We start from the raw sequence: 19,788 nt of genomic DNA, 5'->3' as shown, positions 1-19,788 counted from the left end.
TAAAAACACATTTTGCAACCCTCTGTCGACTGAAAATGGCATCACAAGGGCTCAGGCAACCACACAGCTCAGCTTGTGAATGTCACATGACCAAACCGAGAAAACAAGTGAGCTGTGATTGGTTACCTGAGCCCTTGCGGTTGTCATTTTCAGTCGACAGCAAGTTGCAAAATGTGTTTTTAAAGGTACTAATTGTACGTGGAAAAATAATGACAGTATCAAATTAATTATAGACAAATATTAACTTTTTATTGTTATAATGGGCTAAATAAGTGAAGTATCTATGAGGTGCCGTCTGGGCCATAATTCAGGATTAGCTCTCACACGTATAACTGAAAACCTCTTATGAACACCACTGAAATGTTCTCTGCTTATACACACTAGTCAAATGTGTTCATACGTACTAGTGAAATACGCTCATAAACACCACTGAAATGCTTTTATAAACAGTACTGAAACGTTTTTGCTCACACGCACTGGTAAAATCCGTTCATAAATACAACTGAATTGCTCTTATAAACAGTACTGAAATGCATCCACACATACATGTGAAACATTCTCATAAACATTACTGAATTACTCTTATAAACAGTACTGAAATGCATTCACGCATACATGTGAAACATTCTCACACACTTAACTGATTTGCGTTCATAAACAGTACTGAAATTCATCCACGCATACATGTGAAACGTTCTCACACACAGAACTGAATTACGTTCACAAACAGTACTGTCATGTCTTCTGGTGAAGAGGCAGGGCATTATTTCATTTTTAGATTTTACAAGTGTTATATGTTAAAACTTATAAATAAGTTCATATTTGTTAAAAGATATGTTACTTTATTACAGTGTATTTCCTAGTGTAAAGTGCTAAAACTGATGTGGAATATTCGTCAGAGTGAGACATCTCCCTTCGGTGGAGCGTTTTTGATTTGTTTGTATTGTAAGAGCATCTGTCGCTAATAGTGCAGCTTTGACGTAATTCCACTCTCTGGAGGACGCAATCTTTTCAGTTTGGTGTGTAGAAGTCATAAAACACGTTTAATGTGCTCCAAACACTTGAGCCTTGGAAGACATTAGTCTTTGTAAGTATTAATAAAGTTATTTTGAGTTAGAAAGGCTATGTTGCATTTTAATTTGAACATACGAATGTCTGCAACTTCATTGTTGTATCAGGCTGTATTAGCAGTGTTAGCTTGTTACTTGTATGATAGCGTCTACAATGTAATTAGTAACATACTGTGTTTTTCTGTTTTTTCTGTTTCAGTTACTTTTATCCACTTTTACATTCGTATTGCTGTGTTTGTAAGAGCAAGAAAGCTTCATAAAGCAAGAAACGTACGCCTTGCGTGTGGAGTTTTCTTTAAGTTCGCTGGCTGTCTAGCAGCACATAGTCACGTGCCGCGAGGATAGCACAGGTACTGAAATTCATCCACGCATACATGTTAAACGTAATTCAGTTATGTGTGTGAGACCGTTTCACATGTATGCGTGAATGCATTTGAGTACTGTTTATGAGAGCAATTCAGTTATGTTTATGAGAATGTTTCACATGTATGTGTGGATGCATTTCAGTACTGTTTATGAGAGCAATTCAGTTATGTTTATGAGAATGTTTCACATGTATGTGTGGATGCATTTCAGTACTGTTTATGAGAGCAATTCAGTTATGTTTATGAGAATGTTTCACATGTATGTTTGGATGCATGTCAGTACCGTTTATAAGAGCAATTCAGTTGTATTTATGAACGGATTTCACCAGTGTTTGTGAGCAAAAACGTTCCAGTACTGTTTATAAAAGCATTTCAGTGGTGTTTATGAGCGTATTTCACTAGTACGTATGAACACATTTGACTAGTGTGTATAAGCAGCAAACATTTAAGTGGTGTTTATAAGAGCTTGTCAGTTATATGTGTGAGAGCTAATCTTGAATTATGGCCCAGACGGCACCTCATAAGTATCCCTTTAACACTTATTAGACCAGCCAATGTGATTCAAGAGGTGTTGTGTGAGGATGGGAAGCAGCTGATGCCCTAGCAGACTACTTAGTTGGCTTGAAGCGTACAACTGCTTTGTCAACCAAGGAGGAGGTGGACAAAGTCCACCTCGACACAGCTCTCTATGCCATGGACAAAGCACCTTTAAGGTAAGAAAATACAGTAATAATTATTTTGTACAAAAGAACCATATGTAGAAAAAAATATTTTGTGCACCATTTAGGTGCAGCCAGAAGGTTAAAAAGAAAAATTGTGCGTCAGGAGGACCCTGGAGAGCACCCAAGAAGCCAGCTTGTTTTGGTTTGTGTTATTTCTAGGACTGTGAAAGTTTAAAGCGATACTTGACTCATTGGGCCATTTTCAGCAGTGAAAAGTTAATATTTTATCCAGAATTAATTTGATAACTTCATTTTTTATGTACAATTAATATAATTAAAATCTAATTTTTCCACTTTCTGTCGACTGAAGATGACATCAACTGTGCTGAGGAAGTAGGTAACGGCTCACCTGTTTTCTGGGTTTGGTTAGCAAACTGAGCCATGATTGGTTGACAGCAAATGGAAAATTTATTTATTTATTTTTTTTAAATGTACTCATTGTACATGAAAAATAATGACATAACATATTAACTTCATACTGCTGAAAATGGCTCAATGATTCGAGTATATTTTTAAACTTTGGAGTTTAAGCTTTAATTCTAAGAGTTACAACTATAAAGCTTTGTCATGTTGGTGTAACGAACCGACTACCGTCGGTGAAAAAGTGGATCCCAGAAAATGTAGGCCCAGACAGGAAAATACAATTTAGATGAGGTTTATTCACAAAACCCACCAAAACGCAAAACGCTTGCCCAGATGCCAGGAGAAAAAAACAACATAAAGCGCGAGTACAATACTCGGAAAAGTTAATAACAAAAAACACTTGCAAAAGGCAAGGAGAAATAGGGGTTAACAAAAAATACTTACAACGCAAGCTAGTTCTATCTAATTACAATAACACACACTACAATCTAACTATATACAAAACAGAAAGCACTGTGGCAGATACACGTGGAAAAATACTAACTTATCAAATCAAAACTACACTAGAAACGCGAGACTAAGATTCAGGAAAAAAGGTCTAGAGAACGTCTTGAGCAAGGGATGCGTGCAAGAAATAATCCGACAATGATCTGTCGTGCCGGGAGTCCTCTTAAAGACCTCTTGATTGTGGTAACGCGCCTCAGGTGTGGCGCAGGTGGACACGCCCCATTCACTCGCCCACTGAAACAAAACACACATACTGAGAGCAGGATCATGACAGTTGGTGCTAAGCAATTTGTTATATTGTGCAAAAATCTCTGATGGCATTGCTCGGTTGTGTGCGTGTATGCGCATTTTGATCATATAAGTTGTGATTTTTTGTTTTTGTTATATTGCATTTCATTTCATTTATTTAATTTATATTTAAATCATTTTATTTACATTTATTGATTGCACCAAATAAAGGTTTGACATTGACATAATGGGAGATTTACGCCCATTTTTTTCTGTACATTGTTCAAACCCATGTGGGCGTGGAATTTTTATTTTATTTATATTTAAATCATTTTAATTACATTTATTGCTTTCACCAAGGGCGGTGGGCGAGTGGTTAGCACGTCCGCCTCCCAGTTCTGAGGACTCCGGTTCAAGTCCAGGCTCCGGCCTTCCTGGGTGGAGTTTGCATGTTCTTCGCGTGGGTCTTCGTACTCTGGTCTTCTCCCACATTCCAGAGACATGCATGGCAGGTTAATTGGATGCGCCGAATTGTCCCTAGGTGTGAGTGTGGATGGTTGTTCGTCTCTGTGTGCCCTGCAATTGGCTGGCAACCAGTCCAGGGTGTCCCCCTACTGCCCAGAGCCAGCTAAGATAGGCGCCAACACCCCCGTGACCCTTGTGAGGAATAAGTGGTCAAGAAAATGGATGGATGATTTCATCAAATAAAAGTTTGACATTGACATGATGGGAGATTTAGGCTTATTCGTTTCTGTTCATTGTTCAAAGTGCTGTGGCCATTGGAATGTTACCACAGATGTTCAAATCCACAAGAGATGTTATATTTAAGTTAAGTGCTTAGAAAGGTAGAAACTATGTGGTGGCATCTTATCGCGGTTGGGCATGAAACGTAACACCCGTGAAAATTGTGGGAACACTGCAGTCTGCGTTCTCTCCCTTTTCTTTCTCAATTTTTCCTTCCTCCACTCCCCCTTCTTTCCCCCCACCCTGGGCAGTCCTTTTTACCCCGGGTAGTCCTTTTTGCCTCATCTTTAGCCGAGTGGTTAAGGCGATGGACTAGAAATCCATTGGTAGGGCTGTGCAATTAATCGAAATTCAATTACGATTTCGATTACTACCCTCTACGATTACAAAATATGCATAATCGTACAAAAACGATTAGTAATAGAGCTGAAACAACATTTCTGCCTTGGATAGCCGCTGAGATAGTCGTAGTCAAGCTAATGGCAGTATGCATGACAGTACACGGGGCTGTGAGAAACCAAATTTCAAAATAAATTTTCTTTTACCAAGTAGTATATGTAGATCAATGCATTGTAACACTTTTATTTTGAAATTGTTACCGGAAGCATGTGATCTGGGCTTACAGCGAGCGAACAGCCGTCATGCGCAACCTTAAACCGGACGCTAGTTTGTTCGCCTTTTCAGCCGCGTTGAGTTGATTAATGATGAACAAATCAAGTCATTTGAATGGCTCTTCAATGTGAACGATGGGAACCGAGTCTTTATTGACACGTTCAACGACAACGACAAGCCGCCCCCCGCCACCCCTTTCCCACTATAGTGCGCCGAGCATTCGCTTTCGGAGGGAGCTTCGTCTTAGCACATTACAGTCAATCAAACAATTACTGCTCTCGCTGCGCGTGTCATGCATGGCAGATGTGAAGAACACAACAACTCCGGTGACAGGATCGGCCGGCGAAAAACAGCAACACCATTGCGGTGAGCAAGGGTTGAGGAAAAGTTCGCCACCAAGTAGAAGTGAGTAACTACAGAGTAGATTTGATAAATGACAGCTAGACGATCAAAACACGCCCGCTGGTGCACTGCGGTGAAGTTAGTTTTAGGTTGGATATTCGATATTCGACAGACATTCGCGATGCCACTTCCGGGGGAAAGTGCCGCGTCTCGGGGATACGCTCCGGGGGCTACTGCACTGAAACTAGCCGCCTTTTCTTTTTACGCAGTTAAGCCAGCCGCACTTCATTAATCTGTTCGCCCTTTTCTAGGATTTACGGTAGTGTGCGCGAAAGGACGCTGGCACGGAGTACGACATCCTGTTTTCAAAATAAAGTATCACTTTTCACATACTGTTTTCAAAATAAAGGATCACTTTTCAAGATTAAAAGATGTTTTTTCTCACTATTATTATTATTATTATTATTATTATTATTATTATTATTATTATCTGCGATTGGTTGGCAACCAGTCCAGGGTGTCCCCCGCCTACTGCCCAGAGCCAGCTGAGATAGGCGCCAGCAGCCCCCGCGACCCTTGTGAGGAATAAGCGGTCAAGAAAATGGATGGATGGATATTATTATGATTGTTATTATTATTATTATTGTAAGTTTAAAAGACGTTTCACTGGGAATGCACTCTGGTGGGGTGATATTGAGAAATAACATTCATATGTACAATATGAAGTTAATTTAAAATGAAGAAAATGTTGAAATTGAGAAAAAAAAAAGAGGTATATGTCATCACGCAGACATGCAACTATGAGCCAGTACTAATTTGGAGTCAATAGGTCGCATTACCTGGAAGCTATTAAGCTAAACTGCTAATATTTTTCAGAAAAAAATAATTAAAAATAAGTGGAGGTGTAAAATGAAAAAACAAGAGGTATGCATCATCTATCAGATATACTATGATGCAGCAATGATTTGAGGTCAATATGTCACATGACCTGGAAGCTACTGAGCTAAGATGCCAATTCTGAAATATAAAAATTCATAGAAAAAAATGAAAGATGTCAAATCGAAAAACAAGAGGCGTATCTCATGCGGCAGGCCCGGCACTACTATCCCACACTGATTTTGAGTCCACAGGTCACATGACCTAGAAGCTATTGAGCTCAGACACTAATTGTTACATTAAAAAATTAATTTAAAAAAATTGAAAGACGTAAAATCGAAAAACAAGAGGCGTATCTCATGCCGGAGAACCGGCACTACAATCCCACACTGATTTTGAGAAAATTGATCACATGACCTAGAAGCTATTGAGCTCAGATGCTAATTTTTACATTAAAAAATGAATAGAAAAAATTGAAAGATGTAAAATCGAAAAACAAGAGGCGTATCTCATGCGGCAGGCCTGGCACTACTATCCCACACTGATTTTGAGTCCACAGGTCACATGACCTTGAAGCTATTGAGCTTGGATGCTATTTTTTACATATAAAAATTCATAGAAAAAATTGAAAGATGTAAAATCGAAAAACAAGAGGCATATCTCATACGGGAGGCCCAGCCATACTATCCCACACTGATTTTGAGAAAATTGGTCACATGACCTGGAAGCTATTGAGCTCGGATGCTAATTTTTACATTAAAAACTTAATAGAAAAAATTGAAAGATTTAAAATCGAAAAACAAGAGGCGTATCTCATGCGGCAGGCCCGGCACTACTATCCCACACTGATTTTGAGAAAATTGGTCACATGACCTGGAAGCAATTGAGCTCGGATGCTAATTTTTACATTAAAAAATTAATAGAAAAAATTGAAAGATGTAAAATCGAAAAACAAGAGGCGTATCTCATGCGGCAGGCCTGGCACTACTATCCCACACTGATTTTGAGTCCACAGGTCACATGACCAAGAAGTTATTGCGCTCAGATGCTATTTTTTACATTAAAAAATTTATAGAAAAAATTGAAAGATGTAAAATCGAAAAACAAGAGGCGTATCTCATACGGGAGGCCCAGCCATACTATCCCAAACTGATTTTGAGAAAATTGGTCACATGACCTGGAAGCTATTGAGCTCAGATGCTAATTTTTACACATAAAAATTCATAGAAAAAATTGAAAGACGTAAAATTGAAAAACAAGAGGCGTATCTCATGCGGCAGGCCCGGCACTACTATCCCACACTGATTTTGAGTCCACAGGTCACATGACCTAGAAGCTATTGAGCTCAGATGCTAATTTTTACACATAAAAATTCATAGAAAAAATTGAAAGACGTAAAATTGAAAAACAAGAGGCGTATCTCATGTGGCAGGCCCGGCACTACTATCCCACACTGATTTTGAGAAAATTGGTCACATGACCTGGAAGCTATTGAGCTCAGATGCTAATTTTTACACATAAAAATTCATAGAAAAAATTGAAAGATGTAAAATCGAAAAACAAGAGGCGTATCTCATGCGGCTGGCCTGGCACTACTATCCCACACTGATTTTGAGAAAATTGGTCACATGACCTTGAAACTATTGAGCTCAGTTGCTATTTTTTACATCAAAAAATTCATAGAAAAAATTGAAAGATGTAAAATCGAAAAACAAGAGGCGTATCTCATGCGGCTGGCCTGGCACTACTATCCCACTCTAATTTTGAGTCCACAGGTCACATGACCTAGAAGCTATTGAGTTCGGATGCTATTTTTTACACAAAAAAATTCATAGAAAAAATTGAAAGATGTAAAATCGAAAAACAAGAGGCGTATCTCATGTGGCAGGCCCGGCACTACTATCCTACACTGATTTTGAGAAAATTGGTCACATGACCTGGAAGCTATTGAGCTCGGATGCTAATTTTTACATTAAAAAATTAATAGAAAAAATTGAAAGATGTAAAATCGAAAAACAAGAGGCGTATCTCATGCGGCAGGCCTGGCACTACTATCCCACACTGATTTTATACATATACATATACATATACATATATATATATATATATATATATATATATATATATATATATATATATATATATATATATATATATATATATATATATATATATATATATATATATATATATATATAATATATATATATATATATATATATATATATATATATATATATAATATATATATACACACATATATATATATATATACACACATATACATATATATATATACACACACATATACATATATATATACACACATATACATATATATACACACATATACATATATATATATACACACACATATACATATATATACACTAGGGGTGTGAATTGCCTAGTACCTGACGATTCGATTCGTATCACGATTCACAGGTCACGATTCGATTCGATACCGATTAATCCCGATACGAATTTATAAGTCGATTGTTGCGATTTTTTTCATTCAAATTTAGAAAATACTAATCAGTAAGCTTGTAGAGTGTAAGATTTATATGAAAATGTATTATTTATTTATCTGAAATTTCAGTCTTATAGAGGTTGTAATCTGTTTCATGTTTGAACAGCATTAAAATAAAATATTAAGGCTTAATGTTCCGTTCATATAACATTCTTCCATGCTCAAGGTGTGAATATATATATATATATATATATATATATATATATATATCAAGACCTGAGACAACAACTGGGCAAAACATTTTGACTTTTCGTAAAACTAAATGACGGGGGCGGGCATCAAAAATTGCCTTTAAAATTTCTTTTGTCCAGAAAGAGCAAATGCTTAATAACTCCCATGTTCAAGCTCCAAAAAATTTCAAACTTCTCAAGAAACTTAATAGTCACGGCCTGAAAACATATATATGATAAAATTCAGTTATACATATAGCGCCACCTAGTGGTGACAATAAATGTAATACTTTATGTTTTTAGCTACTTGCCAATCTCGTTAAAGGAATCCAGTTGAAAATTAGTCAGAAAAGCCTTAAGATGTTGATCATACCCCACACCGAATATTGTAACTTTTTGTCAAAGGGCGTGGCCACTACGATGCCGCAAAGTCAGATAATTTTTTGTGACAACAAAAGCTGCTTTAATTTGACCCAGATGATCCTATCTTCTCAAAATTTCACACATATGAGAGTCCAGCCCTTAAAATATCTACAAACTTAGAGTTCATCTTTCTGATAGCGCCACCGACTGGCAATTTTTTTTCTTACAATTTTTCTTCAACGTTTTTCTGCACGTTAGCTGGACCTACCTCATATTTGCTCAGATGAGGGTTTTGCCCTTCATGATGTCACAACACGAAGTTTGTGAGTTTTCGCGAATCGCTGTGGGCGTGGCTAAGCGCTGTTTGCCAAGAAAACAATGCCAATTTTGAGGGCCTAAACTGGAACAGAAACACATGAAACTTGGCACACACATTTGACCTGGCAAAATTAGAAATATTTTATCGTGGATTGTGCTATTTTACAAAAATGATTTAGTAGCGCCCCCTAGAAAATTTTAAAGAAGCAGCCTCGGTTGTACATTTAAGCAAGATATACTTAAATTTTTCGGTGTATGAGAAGCCCAAGACCTACAAAAACGACTCTTAGACCCATATGCTAAAATGAACAGGAAGTGAGCTACGAATTTTTGAATGTCCCGTTTTTGACAATTTTTGGACATTTACAGGGGGCAGACTTTAGACCACTTCTCCCACACGTTTCATCCGACTGACTTCAGACTTGTCCTGGACCAGGTCAAGACCTGAGCCAACGACAGGGGAAAAAACCTTGACTTTTCGAAATACTATATGATGAGGGAGGGGCATCAATTTTTGTGTTTTGCAATGAAAAAGGAAATGCTTAATAACTCCCCGGTACATGCTCCAAAAAATCCCAAACTTGACATGTATGTTTATAGTCAAGGCCTGAAGGTATCTCTATGACAACATTCAGTTATAAATACAGTGCCACCGAGCCCTTGCGGGAAACCCCCCCCAAAATATCCCACATATGGTATTTTGTACAAAATTTGTAAACTAATTGTAAATGTGATAATTAAGTCATTCTTTTACATTCCACCACTCAAAATGTTCATTGGCGTTAGACTTATCCAAACATATGTACTTTTTTATTTTGTTTTATTTGTTTTTGATAGCCTCACTGGACAATAAAAGACATTGTGCAATGAGTACGAGCGAAATATGTGAATATATACTTTTACAAAACATACCAATCAGGACAACTCATTGTCTAAAAATAAAAAAGGATGATGATTTTTTCAGAGGTTGACATTCACAAAAACCCATTGAGCTTGACACACTCAGCACACCTGGCACAAAAGAAAATCCACATGTAAAGCTTTATTATGCCAATTTCAAAGAAATTCTGCTTCCATAGTGCCACTACCCTAACGTTTTTCGATTTTACGTCTTTAAAATTTTTCTATGAATTTTTTAATGTAAAAAATGAGCATTTCAGCTCAATAGCTTCCAGGTCATGTGACCAATTTTCTCAAAATCAGTGTGGGATAGAAGTGCCGGGCCTGCTGCATGAGATACGCCTCTTGTTTTTCGATTTTACATCTTTCAATTTTCTTCTATTAATTTTTTTGTGTAAAAATTAGCATCTGAGCTCAATAGCTTCCAGGTCATGTGACCAATTTTCCCAAAATCAGTGTGGGATAGTAGTGCCAGGCCTGCCGCATGAGATACGCCTCTTGTTTTTCGATTTTACATCTTTCAATTTTTTCTATTAATTTTTTAATGTAAAAATTAGCATCCGAGCTCAATAGCTTCCAGGTCCTGTGATCAATTTTCTCAAAATCAGTGTGGGATAGTAGTGCCGGGGCTGCCACATGAGATACGCCTCTTGTTTTTCAATTTTACATCTTTCAATTTTTTCTATTAATTTTTTAATGTAAAAAATAGCATCCGAGCTCAATAGCTTCTAGGTCATGTGACCTGTGGACTCAAAATCAGTGTGGGATAGTAGTGCCAGGCCTGCCGCATGAGATACGCCTCTTGTTTTTTGATTTGACATCTTTCAATTTTTTCTATTAATTTTTTTATGTAAAAAGTAGCAACCGAGCTCAATAGCTTCCAGGTCATGTGACCAATTTTCTCAAAATAAGTGTGGGATAGTAGTGCCGGGGCTGCCACATGAGATACGCCTCTTGTTTTTCAATTTTACATTTTTCAATTTTTTCTATTAATTTTTTAATGTAAAAAATAGCATCCGAGCTCAATAGCTTCCAGGTCATGTGACCAATTTTCTCAAAATTAGTGTGGGATAGTAGTGCCAGGCCTCCCGCATGAGATACGCCTCTTGTTTTTCGATTTTACATCTTTCAATTTTTTCTATTCATGTTTTAATGTAAAAATTAGCATCTGAGCTCAATAGCTTCCAGGTCATGTGACCTATTGACCCCAAATCATTGCTGCATCATAGTGGCATGTCTGATAGATGATGCATACCTCTTGATTTTTCATTTTAATTATTTTTTTCTGTAAATATTAGCAGTTTAGCTTATTAGCTTCTAGGTCATGCCACATGTCTGTCTGACACAAACCTCTTTCTTTTTTCTCAATTTCAACCTTTCCTTCGTTTTAAATTAACTTAATATTGTACATATCAATATTATTTCCCAATATCACCCCACAAGAGTGCATTCCCAGTGAAATGTGAATTGGTGCTGTTATAGTGAAGCATCTTTTAAACTGTTAATAATAAAAAATAATAATAATGAAGCCTTTTTAAACTGTTAATAATAAAAAATAATAATAACAATATTAATAGTAAAAAAAAAAAAAAAAAAAAAACATTTTAAACTGTGTTGAATTCTATTTTATTTTTGGAAACTGATCTTTTATTTTGAAAACAGGATGTCGTACTCCATGCTAGCGGATGTAGTTCTCCGTGCCAGCGCCCCTTCGCGCAGTCTACCGTAAATCTTAGAAAAGGGCGAACAGGTTGACTGCGTAAAAAGAAAAGGCGTAACCCGGAGCGTATCCTCGTCTAGACGGCTTTCCACACGACAGCTCCCGGAGCGTAGAGTCGGCCCGGAGCGGAGCGTGTCGAGGCGGCTTTCCCGCACCGTAGAGGCGGCTTCCTGGAAGCGACTTTCCCCGACGCGAATGTCTGTCAAATATCGAATATCCAACCTAAAACTAACTTCACCGCAGTGTATATACGTGCTGGCCAATGTATGTAGTGTTGTACATAGATATTTATATTTTCCTGTGTTCTATAAAATTATGAAACCTTACTGAATGTTATTTTTTAAGACTATATCATATGTCAAAATGAAACGATGAACGGCACAACCTGTCAAGCATCACTAGTCCTACAGAAGTGTACCGTAGATTGTGGTGTGAAAGTGGACAGGGAGATTTTTCATGACTCACCCACAGCTAAAGGGATGACCTGCTGCTTAGTGGTTTAAAAGCATGGTACTAAATAAATAGTCAAAAAGAAGTTTGAGTTTTTAGTGATATTTTTTACCAATTATTTACACAAACATGATCAATAAACCATGCAAAACTTTATTGTTGATTAATACACCTCGAGTCTGATGTACAGTGTTCCCTCGTTTTCCTCTGGGGTTAGGTTCCAAAAAATACCCAAAATTCGTGAAGTTGTGAGCTTTATGTTTTAAATTTATTATACATGTTTTAAGGCTCTAAAACCCCGCACCACACAGTTTATACACTTTTCTCAAGGCATTTACATTTTCTCAAATTCTCTATTGTTTAAACATTCTCAATGTTCAAACTTTCATAAATGTTATAAAATAGGTATACAGTATTACTGTGTAAAAAAAAAATCTTCAAAACAGCAAAGCCATGAAAAGAGAACCATGTTATAGCGAGGGAACACTTATTTTTTTTTAAAACATGTCCTCTTTGATGCTGACAGCTTGACTAATTTGCCGTTCCTACTGATCACTTATTAACAAACCAGGGTTACTCAAATGGGCTATTTATTTAGCTGACAAAAATTGCTATTGTGGGTCTGATGTCACTTTAGTTCCATTGAATAAAATCTATGGGAAGAGATTTGTCTAAAATCTCACTGTTTCAGGGGAAAATAGTTTGCTGACAAGCTTGTTGATTAGCTATCCAAAAATGAAAAGCAGTTGGTTGTTAATTACATGCAAATGTGTTTTTTGTCTTCTGTATTTATACTTGTTTAACCAAAAAGTGGGCTATATACTGTACAGGTAGGTTTTTATTTCTATCCAAATACCCGATTAGGCGCTAGAATTTTCAGTAGGATATCCGAATACCAAATATTTGATAGCTGCAACCCTAATAATATTAATTTTGAATTGTTTTGAGGCACGCCCACACAATTTATTACACCAACCACCCCTGTCAAAACTAGATTGCACCCCACAAGACATATTGCACATGCTGCACCCCAACTTCAAATTTTTGCCAACATAAATAATAATTTATTATTTTAAGTTTGTTTGGTCCAAAATGAGCTTACATTTTTTTTTTGTCTTAATATTTTCAAATGTTTAAACCTTTTCTTGCTTCGAACAAAAACATAAATAATCGTTTTGAATAATTGTGATTTCAATTATTACCACAATAATCGTGATTATTATTTTTTCCATAATCGAGCAGCCTTATCCATTCGGGTCTCCCCTCGTAGGTTCGAATCCTGCTGACAACGGCTGTGTTTTCTGTAATTCAGCACTGTCTTATCTATTTAGAAAAAGTTTTTGATCATGGTTATTGTCAAGGTGTCACTGATGCTGTAACTACCTCAGCGAATTTGGACCAAGTGCAGCCATGGGAACAAGGCACACTCTTGACAACTACTGTTGAAGGCATCAGGGTTGACTTGGCTTCTGGGATTTTATTTAGAGACCAGGCTGTTGAAATGAGACCAGCTGTTGGCCATTGTTCAATAACGAGTTGTTTACAAAGGTAAACGGGTTCTTCAGTCAGCATGGCCAAGTGTTCTAATGAGCTATACAAAGTGAACTTCCTTCCACTGTGTATGAAGACTTTTGGTTTCCCAAAGAAGGTATGGGTTTGAGTAAAAGTCTTGTCAATATATTTTGAACATGAGTATGAACTCAGCAGTAGATACTTAAGTGACCAGACTATTGCATTTTAGTTTCACAAGAAATACAGATTGTTACAATTCAGCATAGCCGATTACTCTCGGGCACTTGACAAAGGATGACTCCTACAGCAAATTGGGCTTTCTGCCTCCAAATGAAAGCATGGATTCAAAATGCCCTGCTGAAAGTTACTTTGCTGGGACGAGACTGGTTTCGGTTTTGTTTCCCTTGATTTGAATATTGCCATATGTCAGGATGGCCGAGTGGTCTAAGGCGCCAGACTCAAGTGATGCATCTTTCCATAGCGATTTGGGGTTGCTGGTCTCAGAATGGAGGCGTGGGTTCAAATCCCACTCCTGACACCATCTTTTCAACATATGATTTTTGATTCGGCTCTTGACACTTGTCCGAAAGACTTCACTGCAGGTTTTACATTAATCACTGTATTGTACGCTCATGATGTTGTAACAATCAAAATGTGCTGTTTAGTCTTAAAACCTGATTGTGTAAAACCGAGGAGACATTACAATAAGTGGATTTATTGTGATCCCGATGAGCCCCTTCCGACCAAAGTCAGCCCGAGCCTTACCATTGGATGTCTTTTAATGGAGATGGTTCTTGTGACATGCATGGAACAGAATGATAGCCAATCAAGAAGCCAGTTGAAGCTCATACTGTTGCCGAAAATCAATGGGGGCAATCACTGGTGTTAATGCTAATGATAACACATAAAACTGACCTGTGAAGTTGTTGTGGCCGAGTGGTGAAGGCGATGGACTTGAAATCCATTGGGGTCTACCCGCGTAGGTTCGAATCCTGTCGACAACGCAATCTCTCTCTGATTTTTAGCTCTCTTTCTTCTTTTGGGTTCAGTTCCATCAGAAAAATGGTGATGTCATCAAAGTGTGACTGGTTCCTCAGCAAATCGGGTCTTCTGATCAAATTCCAGTCTGGATTCAAAGCCCACTGTTGAAGGTGTGTCTGCCGAGTTCATTTCTCGGAACTTACAATAGCTGTTAAAGGTTTGAGACCATCTGTAGGCTGTATGAGATGCTGTTTCTTTCTGCCCTTCTCTGACTGGTCTATTCAACAAGCACTAGTGTTAATATTAAATGTGCGTTTTTAAGGTTGTCGTGGCTGAGTGGTTAAGGTGATGGACTAGAAATCCGTTGGGGTCTCCCCTCGTAGGTTCGAATCCTGCCGACAACGGCTGTGTTTTCTGTAGTACAGCACTGTCTTGTCTAATTAGATAAAGTTTGTGATCATGGTTATTGTCAAGGTGTCACTGATGCTGTCAATACCTCAACAAATTTGGAATTTGGACCAAGTGCAGCCATGGGAACAAGGCACACTCTTGACAACTACTGTTGAAGGCATCAGGGTTGACATGGCTTCTGGGATTTCATTTAGAGACCAGTCTGTTGAAATGAGACCAGCTGTTGGCCGTTGTTCAATAACGAGTTGTTTACAAAGGTAAACAGGTTCTTCAGAGTCAGCATGGCCAAGTGTTCTAATGAGCTATACAAAGTGGACTTCCTTCCACTGTGTATGAAGACTTTTGGTTTCCCAAAGAAGGTATGGGTTTGAGTAAAAGTCTTGTCAATATATTTTGAACATGAGTATGAACTCAGCAGTAGATACTTAAGTGACCAGACTATTGCATTTTAGTTTCACAAGAAATACAGATTGTTACAATTCAGCATAGCCGATTACTCTCGGGCACTTGACGAAGGATGACTCCTACAGCAAATTGGGCTTTCTGCCTCCAAATGAAAGCATGGATTCAAAATGCCCTGCTGAAAGTTTCTTTGCTGGGACGAGACTGGTTTCGGTTTTGTTTCCCTTGATTTGAATATTGCCATATGTCAGGATGGCCGAGTGGTCTAAGGCGCCAGACTCAAGAGATGCATTTTTCCTTAGTGATTTGGGCTTTCTGGTCTCTGAATGGAGGCGTGGGTTCAAATTCCACTCCTGACACCCTCTTTTCAATGTGATTTTTGATTCGGCTCTTGACACTTGTCCGAAAGACTTCACTGCAGGTTTTGCATTAATCATTGTATTATACGCTCATGATGTTGTAACCATCAAAATGTGCTGTTTAGTCTTAAAACCTGATTGTGTAAAACCGAGGAGACATTACAATAAGTGGATTTATTGTGATCCCGATGAGCCCCTTCCGACCAAAGTCACCACGAGCCTTACCATTGGATGTCTTTTAATGGAGATGGTTCTTGTGACATGCATGGAACAGAATGACAGCCAATCAAGAAGCCAGTTGAAGCTCATACTGTTGCCGAAAATCAGAAATGGGGGCAATCACTGGTGTTGATGCTAATGTTAACACATAAAGCTGAAGCGTGAAGTTGTTGTGGCCGAGTGGTTAAGGCGATGGACTTGAAATCCATTGGGGTTTACCCACGTAGGTTCGAATCCTGCCGACAACGCAATCACTTTCTGAATTTTAGCTCTCTTTCTTCTTTTGGGTTCAGTTCCATCAGAAAAATGGTGATGTCATCAAAATGTGACTGGTTCCTCAGCAAATCGGGTCTTCTGATCAAATTCCAGTCTGGATTCAAAGCCCACTGTTGAAGGTGTGTCTGCCGAGTTCATTTCTCGGAACTTACAAAAGCTGTTAAAGGTTTGAGACCATCTGTAGGCTGTATGAAATGCTGTTTCTTTCTGCCCTTCTCTGACTGGTCTATTCAACAAGCACTAGTGTTAATATTAAATGTGAGTTTTTAAGGTTGTCGTGGCCGAGTGGTTAAGGCGATGGACTAGAAATCCATTGGGGTCTCCCCTCGTAGGTTCGAATCCTGCCGACAACGGCTGTGTTTTCTGTAATACAGCACTGTCTTGTCTAATTAGATAAAGTTTGTGATCATGGCTATTGTCAAGGTGTCACTGATGCTGTAAGTACCTCAGCAAATTTGGAATTTGGACCAAGTGCAGCCATGGGAACAAGGCACACTCTTGACAACTACTGTTGAAGGCATCAGGGTTGACTTGGCTTCTGGGATTTTGTTTAGAGACCAGGCTGTTGAAATGAGACCAGCTGTTGGCCGTTGTTCAATAACGAGTTGTTTACAAAGGTAAACGGGTTCTTCAGTCAGCATGGCCAAGTGTTCTAATGAGCTATACAAAGTGAACTTCCTTCCACTGTGTATGAAGACTTTTGGTTTCCCAAAGAAGGTATGGGTTTGAGTAAAAGTCTTGTCAATATATTTTGAACATGAGTATGAACTCAGCAGTAGATACTTAAGTGACCAGACTATTGCATTTTAGTTTCACAAGAAATACAGATTGTTACAATTCAGCATAGCCGATTACTCTCGGGCACTTGACAAAGGATGACTCCTACAGCAAATTGGGCTTTCTGCCTCCAAATGAAAGCATGGATTCAAAATGCACTGCTGAAAGTTGCTTTGCTGGGACGAGACTGGTTTCGGTTTTGTTTCCCTTGATTCCAATATTGCCGTATGTCAGGATGGCCGAGTGGTCTAAGGCGCCAGACTCAAGAGCTGCATCTTTCCTTAGTGATTTGGGCTTTCTGGTCTCTGAATGGAGGCGTGGGTTCAAATCCCACTCCTGACACCCTCTTTCAATGTGATTTTTGATTCGGCTCTTGACACGTCTGAAAGACTTCACTGCAGGTTTTGCATTAATCATTGTATTATACGCTCATGATGTTGTAACCATCAAAATGTGCTGTTTAGTCTTAAAACCTGATTGTGTAAAACCGAGGAGACATTACAATAAGTGGATTTATTGTGATCCCGATGAGCCCCTTCCGACCAAAGTCACCACGAGCCTTACCATTGGATGTCTTTTAATGGAGATGGTTCTTGTGACATGCATGGAACAGAATGACAGCCAATCAAGAAGCCAGTTGAAGCTCATACTGTTGCCGAAAATCAGAAATGGGGGCAATCACTGGTGTTGATGCTAATGTTAACACATAAAGATGAAGCGTGAAGTTGTTGTGGCCGAGTGGTTAAGGCGATGGACTTGAAATCCATTGGGGTTTACCCACGTAGGTTCGAATCCTGCCGACAACGCAATCACTTTCTGAATTTTAGCTCTCTTTCTTCTTTTGGGTTCAGTTCCATCAGAAAAATGGTGATGTCATCAAAATGTGACTGGTTCCTCAGCAAATCGGGTCATCTGATCAAATTCCAGTCTGGATTCAAAGCCCACTGTTGAAGATGTGTCTGCCGAGTTCATTTCTCGGAACTTACAAAAGCTGTTAAAGGTTTGAGACCATCTGTAGGCTGTATGAGATGCTGTTTCTTTCTGCCCTTCTGACTGGTCTATTCAACAAGCACTAGTGTTAATATTAAATGTGAGTTTTTAAGGTTGTCGTGGCCGAGTGGTTAAGGCGATGGACTATAAATCCATTGGGGTCTCCCCTCGTAGGTTCGAATCCTGCCGACAATGGCTGTGTTTTCTGTAATACAGCACTGTCTTGTCTAATTAGATAAAGTTTGTGATCATGGCTATTGTCAAGGTGTCACTGATGCTGTAAGTACCTCAGCAAATTTGGAATTTGGACCAAGTGCAGCCATGGGAACAAGGCACACTCTTGACAACTACTGTTGAAGGCATCAGGGTTGACTTGGCTTGTGGGATTTTATTTAGAGACCAGGCTGTTGAAATGAGACCAGCTGTTGGCCGTTGTTCAATAACGAGTTGTTTACAAAGGTAAACGGGTTCTTCAGTCAGCATGGCCAAGTATTCTAATAAGCTATACAAAGTGAACTTCCTTCCACTGTGTATGAAGACTTTTGGTTTCCCAAAGAAGGTATGGGTTTGAGTAAAAGTCTTGTCAATATATTTTGAACATGAGTATGAACTCAGCAGTAGATACTTAAGTGACCAGACTATTGCATTTTAGTTTCACAAGAAATACAGATTGTTACAATTCAGCATAGCCGATTACTCTCGGGCACTTGACAAAGGATGACTCCTACAGCAAATTGGGCTTTCTGCCTCCAAATGAAAGCATGGATTCAAAATGCACTGCTGAAAGTTGCTTTGCTGGGACGAGACTGGTTTCGGTTTTGTTTCCCTTGATTCCAATATTGCCATATGTCAGGATGGCCGAGTGGTCTAAGGCGCCAGACTCAAGAGATGCATCTTTCCTTAGTGATTTGGGCTTTCTGGTCTCTGAATGGAGGCGTGGGTTCAAATCCCACTCCTGACACCCTCTTTTCAATGTGATTTTTGATTCGGCTCTTGACACTTGTCTGAAAGACTTCATTGCAGGTTTTGCATTAATCATTGTATTATACGCTCATGATGTTGTAACCATCAAAATGTGCTGTTTAGTCTTAAAACCTGATTGTGTAAAACCGAGGAGACATTACAATAAGTGGATTTATTGTGATCCCGATGAGCCCCTTCCGACCAAAGTCACCACGAGCCTTACCATTGGATGTCTTTTAATGGAGATGGTTCTTGTGACATGCATGGAACAGAATGACAGCCAATCAAGAAGCCAGTTGAATCTCATACTGTTGCCGAAAATCAGAAATGGGGGCAATCACTGGTGTTGATGCTAATGTTAACACATAAAGCTGAAGCGTGAAGTTGTTGTGGCCGAGTGGTTAAGGCGATGGACTTGAAATCCATTGGGGTTTACCCACGTAGGTTCGAATCCTGCCGACAACGCAATCACTTTCTGAATTTTAGCTCTCTTTCTTCTTTTGGGTTCAGTTCCATCAGAAACATGGTGATGTCATCAAAATATGACTGGTTCCTCAGCAAATCGGGTCTTCTGATCAAATTCCAGTCTGGATTCAAAGCCCACTGTTGAAGGTGTGT

General features: G+C 38.6%; 1 protein-coding gene and 11 non-coding genes across 13 annotated transcripts in view; all 12 read left to right on the top strand.

The window, feature by feature from the left end:
• Positions 1 to 967: 967 nt before the first annotated feature.
• The window catches only part of LOC144024231 (uncharacterized), a 107,860-nt gene continuing 89,039 nt past the window's right edge, over positions 968 to 19,788 (top strand). Inside the window, exons 1-3 of one of the 2 annotated variants that reach the window (XR_013284705.1) lie at positions 968 to 1,087; positions 1,982 to 2,148; positions 2,223 to 3,508. Coding sequence is in view for 1 of the 2 variants with exons in the window: in XM_077530399.1 (XP_077386525.1) it covers positions 2,129 to 2,148 (20 nt within the window). In the remaining variant the exon portion in view is untranslated. Of the gene's footprint in view, positions 1,088 to 1,981; positions 2,149 to 2,222; positions 3,509 to 19,788 lie in introns of those variants that run through there. The other variant, XM_077530399.1, reaches the window with a different exon arrangement.
• trnal-caa (transfer RNA leucine (anticodon CAA)) lies at positions 14,218 to 14,330 on the top strand. Its single transcript has 2 exons — positions 14,218 to 14,255; positions 14,292 to 14,330. It is a non-coding gene; the product is annotated as a tRNA-Leu (tRNA).
• trnas-uga (transfer RNA serine (anticodon UGA)) lies at positions 14,715 to 14,796 on the top strand. The gene has a single exon. It is a non-coding gene; the product is annotated as a tRNA-Ser (tRNA).
• On the top strand, positions 15,096 to 15,177 carry trnas-aga (transfer RNA serine (anticodon AGA)). The gene has a single exon. It is a non-coding gene; the product is annotated as a tRNA-Ser (tRNA).
• On the top strand, positions 15,833 to 15,945 carry trnal-caa (transfer RNA leucine (anticodon CAA)). The gene is made up of 2 exons: positions 15,833 to 15,870; positions 15,900 to 15,945. It is a non-coding gene; the product is annotated as a tRNA-Leu (tRNA).
• trnas-uga (transfer RNA serine (anticodon UGA)) lies at positions 16,331 to 16,412 on the top strand. Its single transcript has one exon. It is a non-coding gene; the product is annotated as a tRNA-Ser (tRNA).
• trnas-aga (transfer RNA serine (anticodon AGA)) lies at positions 16,712 to 16,793 on the top strand. The gene has a single exon. It is a non-coding gene; the product is annotated as a tRNA-Ser (tRNA).
• On the top strand, positions 17,447 to 17,559 carry trnal-caa (transfer RNA leucine (anticodon CAA)). The gene is made up of 2 exons: positions 17,447 to 17,484; positions 17,514 to 17,559. It is a non-coding gene; the product is annotated as a tRNA-Leu (tRNA).
• trnas-uga (transfer RNA serine (anticodon UGA)) lies at positions 17,942 to 18,023 on the top strand. The gene has a single exon. It is a non-coding gene; the product is annotated as a tRNA-Ser (tRNA).
• trnay-aua (transfer RNA tyrosine (anticodon AUA)) lies at positions 18,321 to 18,402 on the top strand. The gene has a single exon. It is a non-coding gene; the product is annotated as a tRNA-Tyr (tRNA).
• Positions 19,056 to 19,168, top strand: trnal-caa (transfer RNA leucine (anticodon CAA)). Its single transcript has 2 exons — positions 19,056 to 19,093; positions 19,123 to 19,168. It is a non-coding gene; the product is annotated as a tRNA-Leu (tRNA).
• trnas-uga (transfer RNA serine (anticodon UGA)) lies at positions 19,554 to 19,635 on the top strand. Its single transcript has one exon. It is a non-coding gene; the product is annotated as a tRNA-Ser (tRNA).

The sequence above is a fragment of the Festucalex cinctus genome, chromosome 8 (assembly GCF_051991245.1).
Source record: "Festucalex cinctus isolate MCC-2025b chromosome 8, RoL_Fcin_1.0, whole genome shotgun sequence".
NCBI lineage: Eukaryota > Metazoa > Chordata > Actinopteri > Syngnathiformes > Syngnathidae > Festucalex > Festucalex cinctus.
Note: the sequence above shows the minus strand (reverse complement) of the source record. Positions and strands in the feature narration are given on the sequence as shown.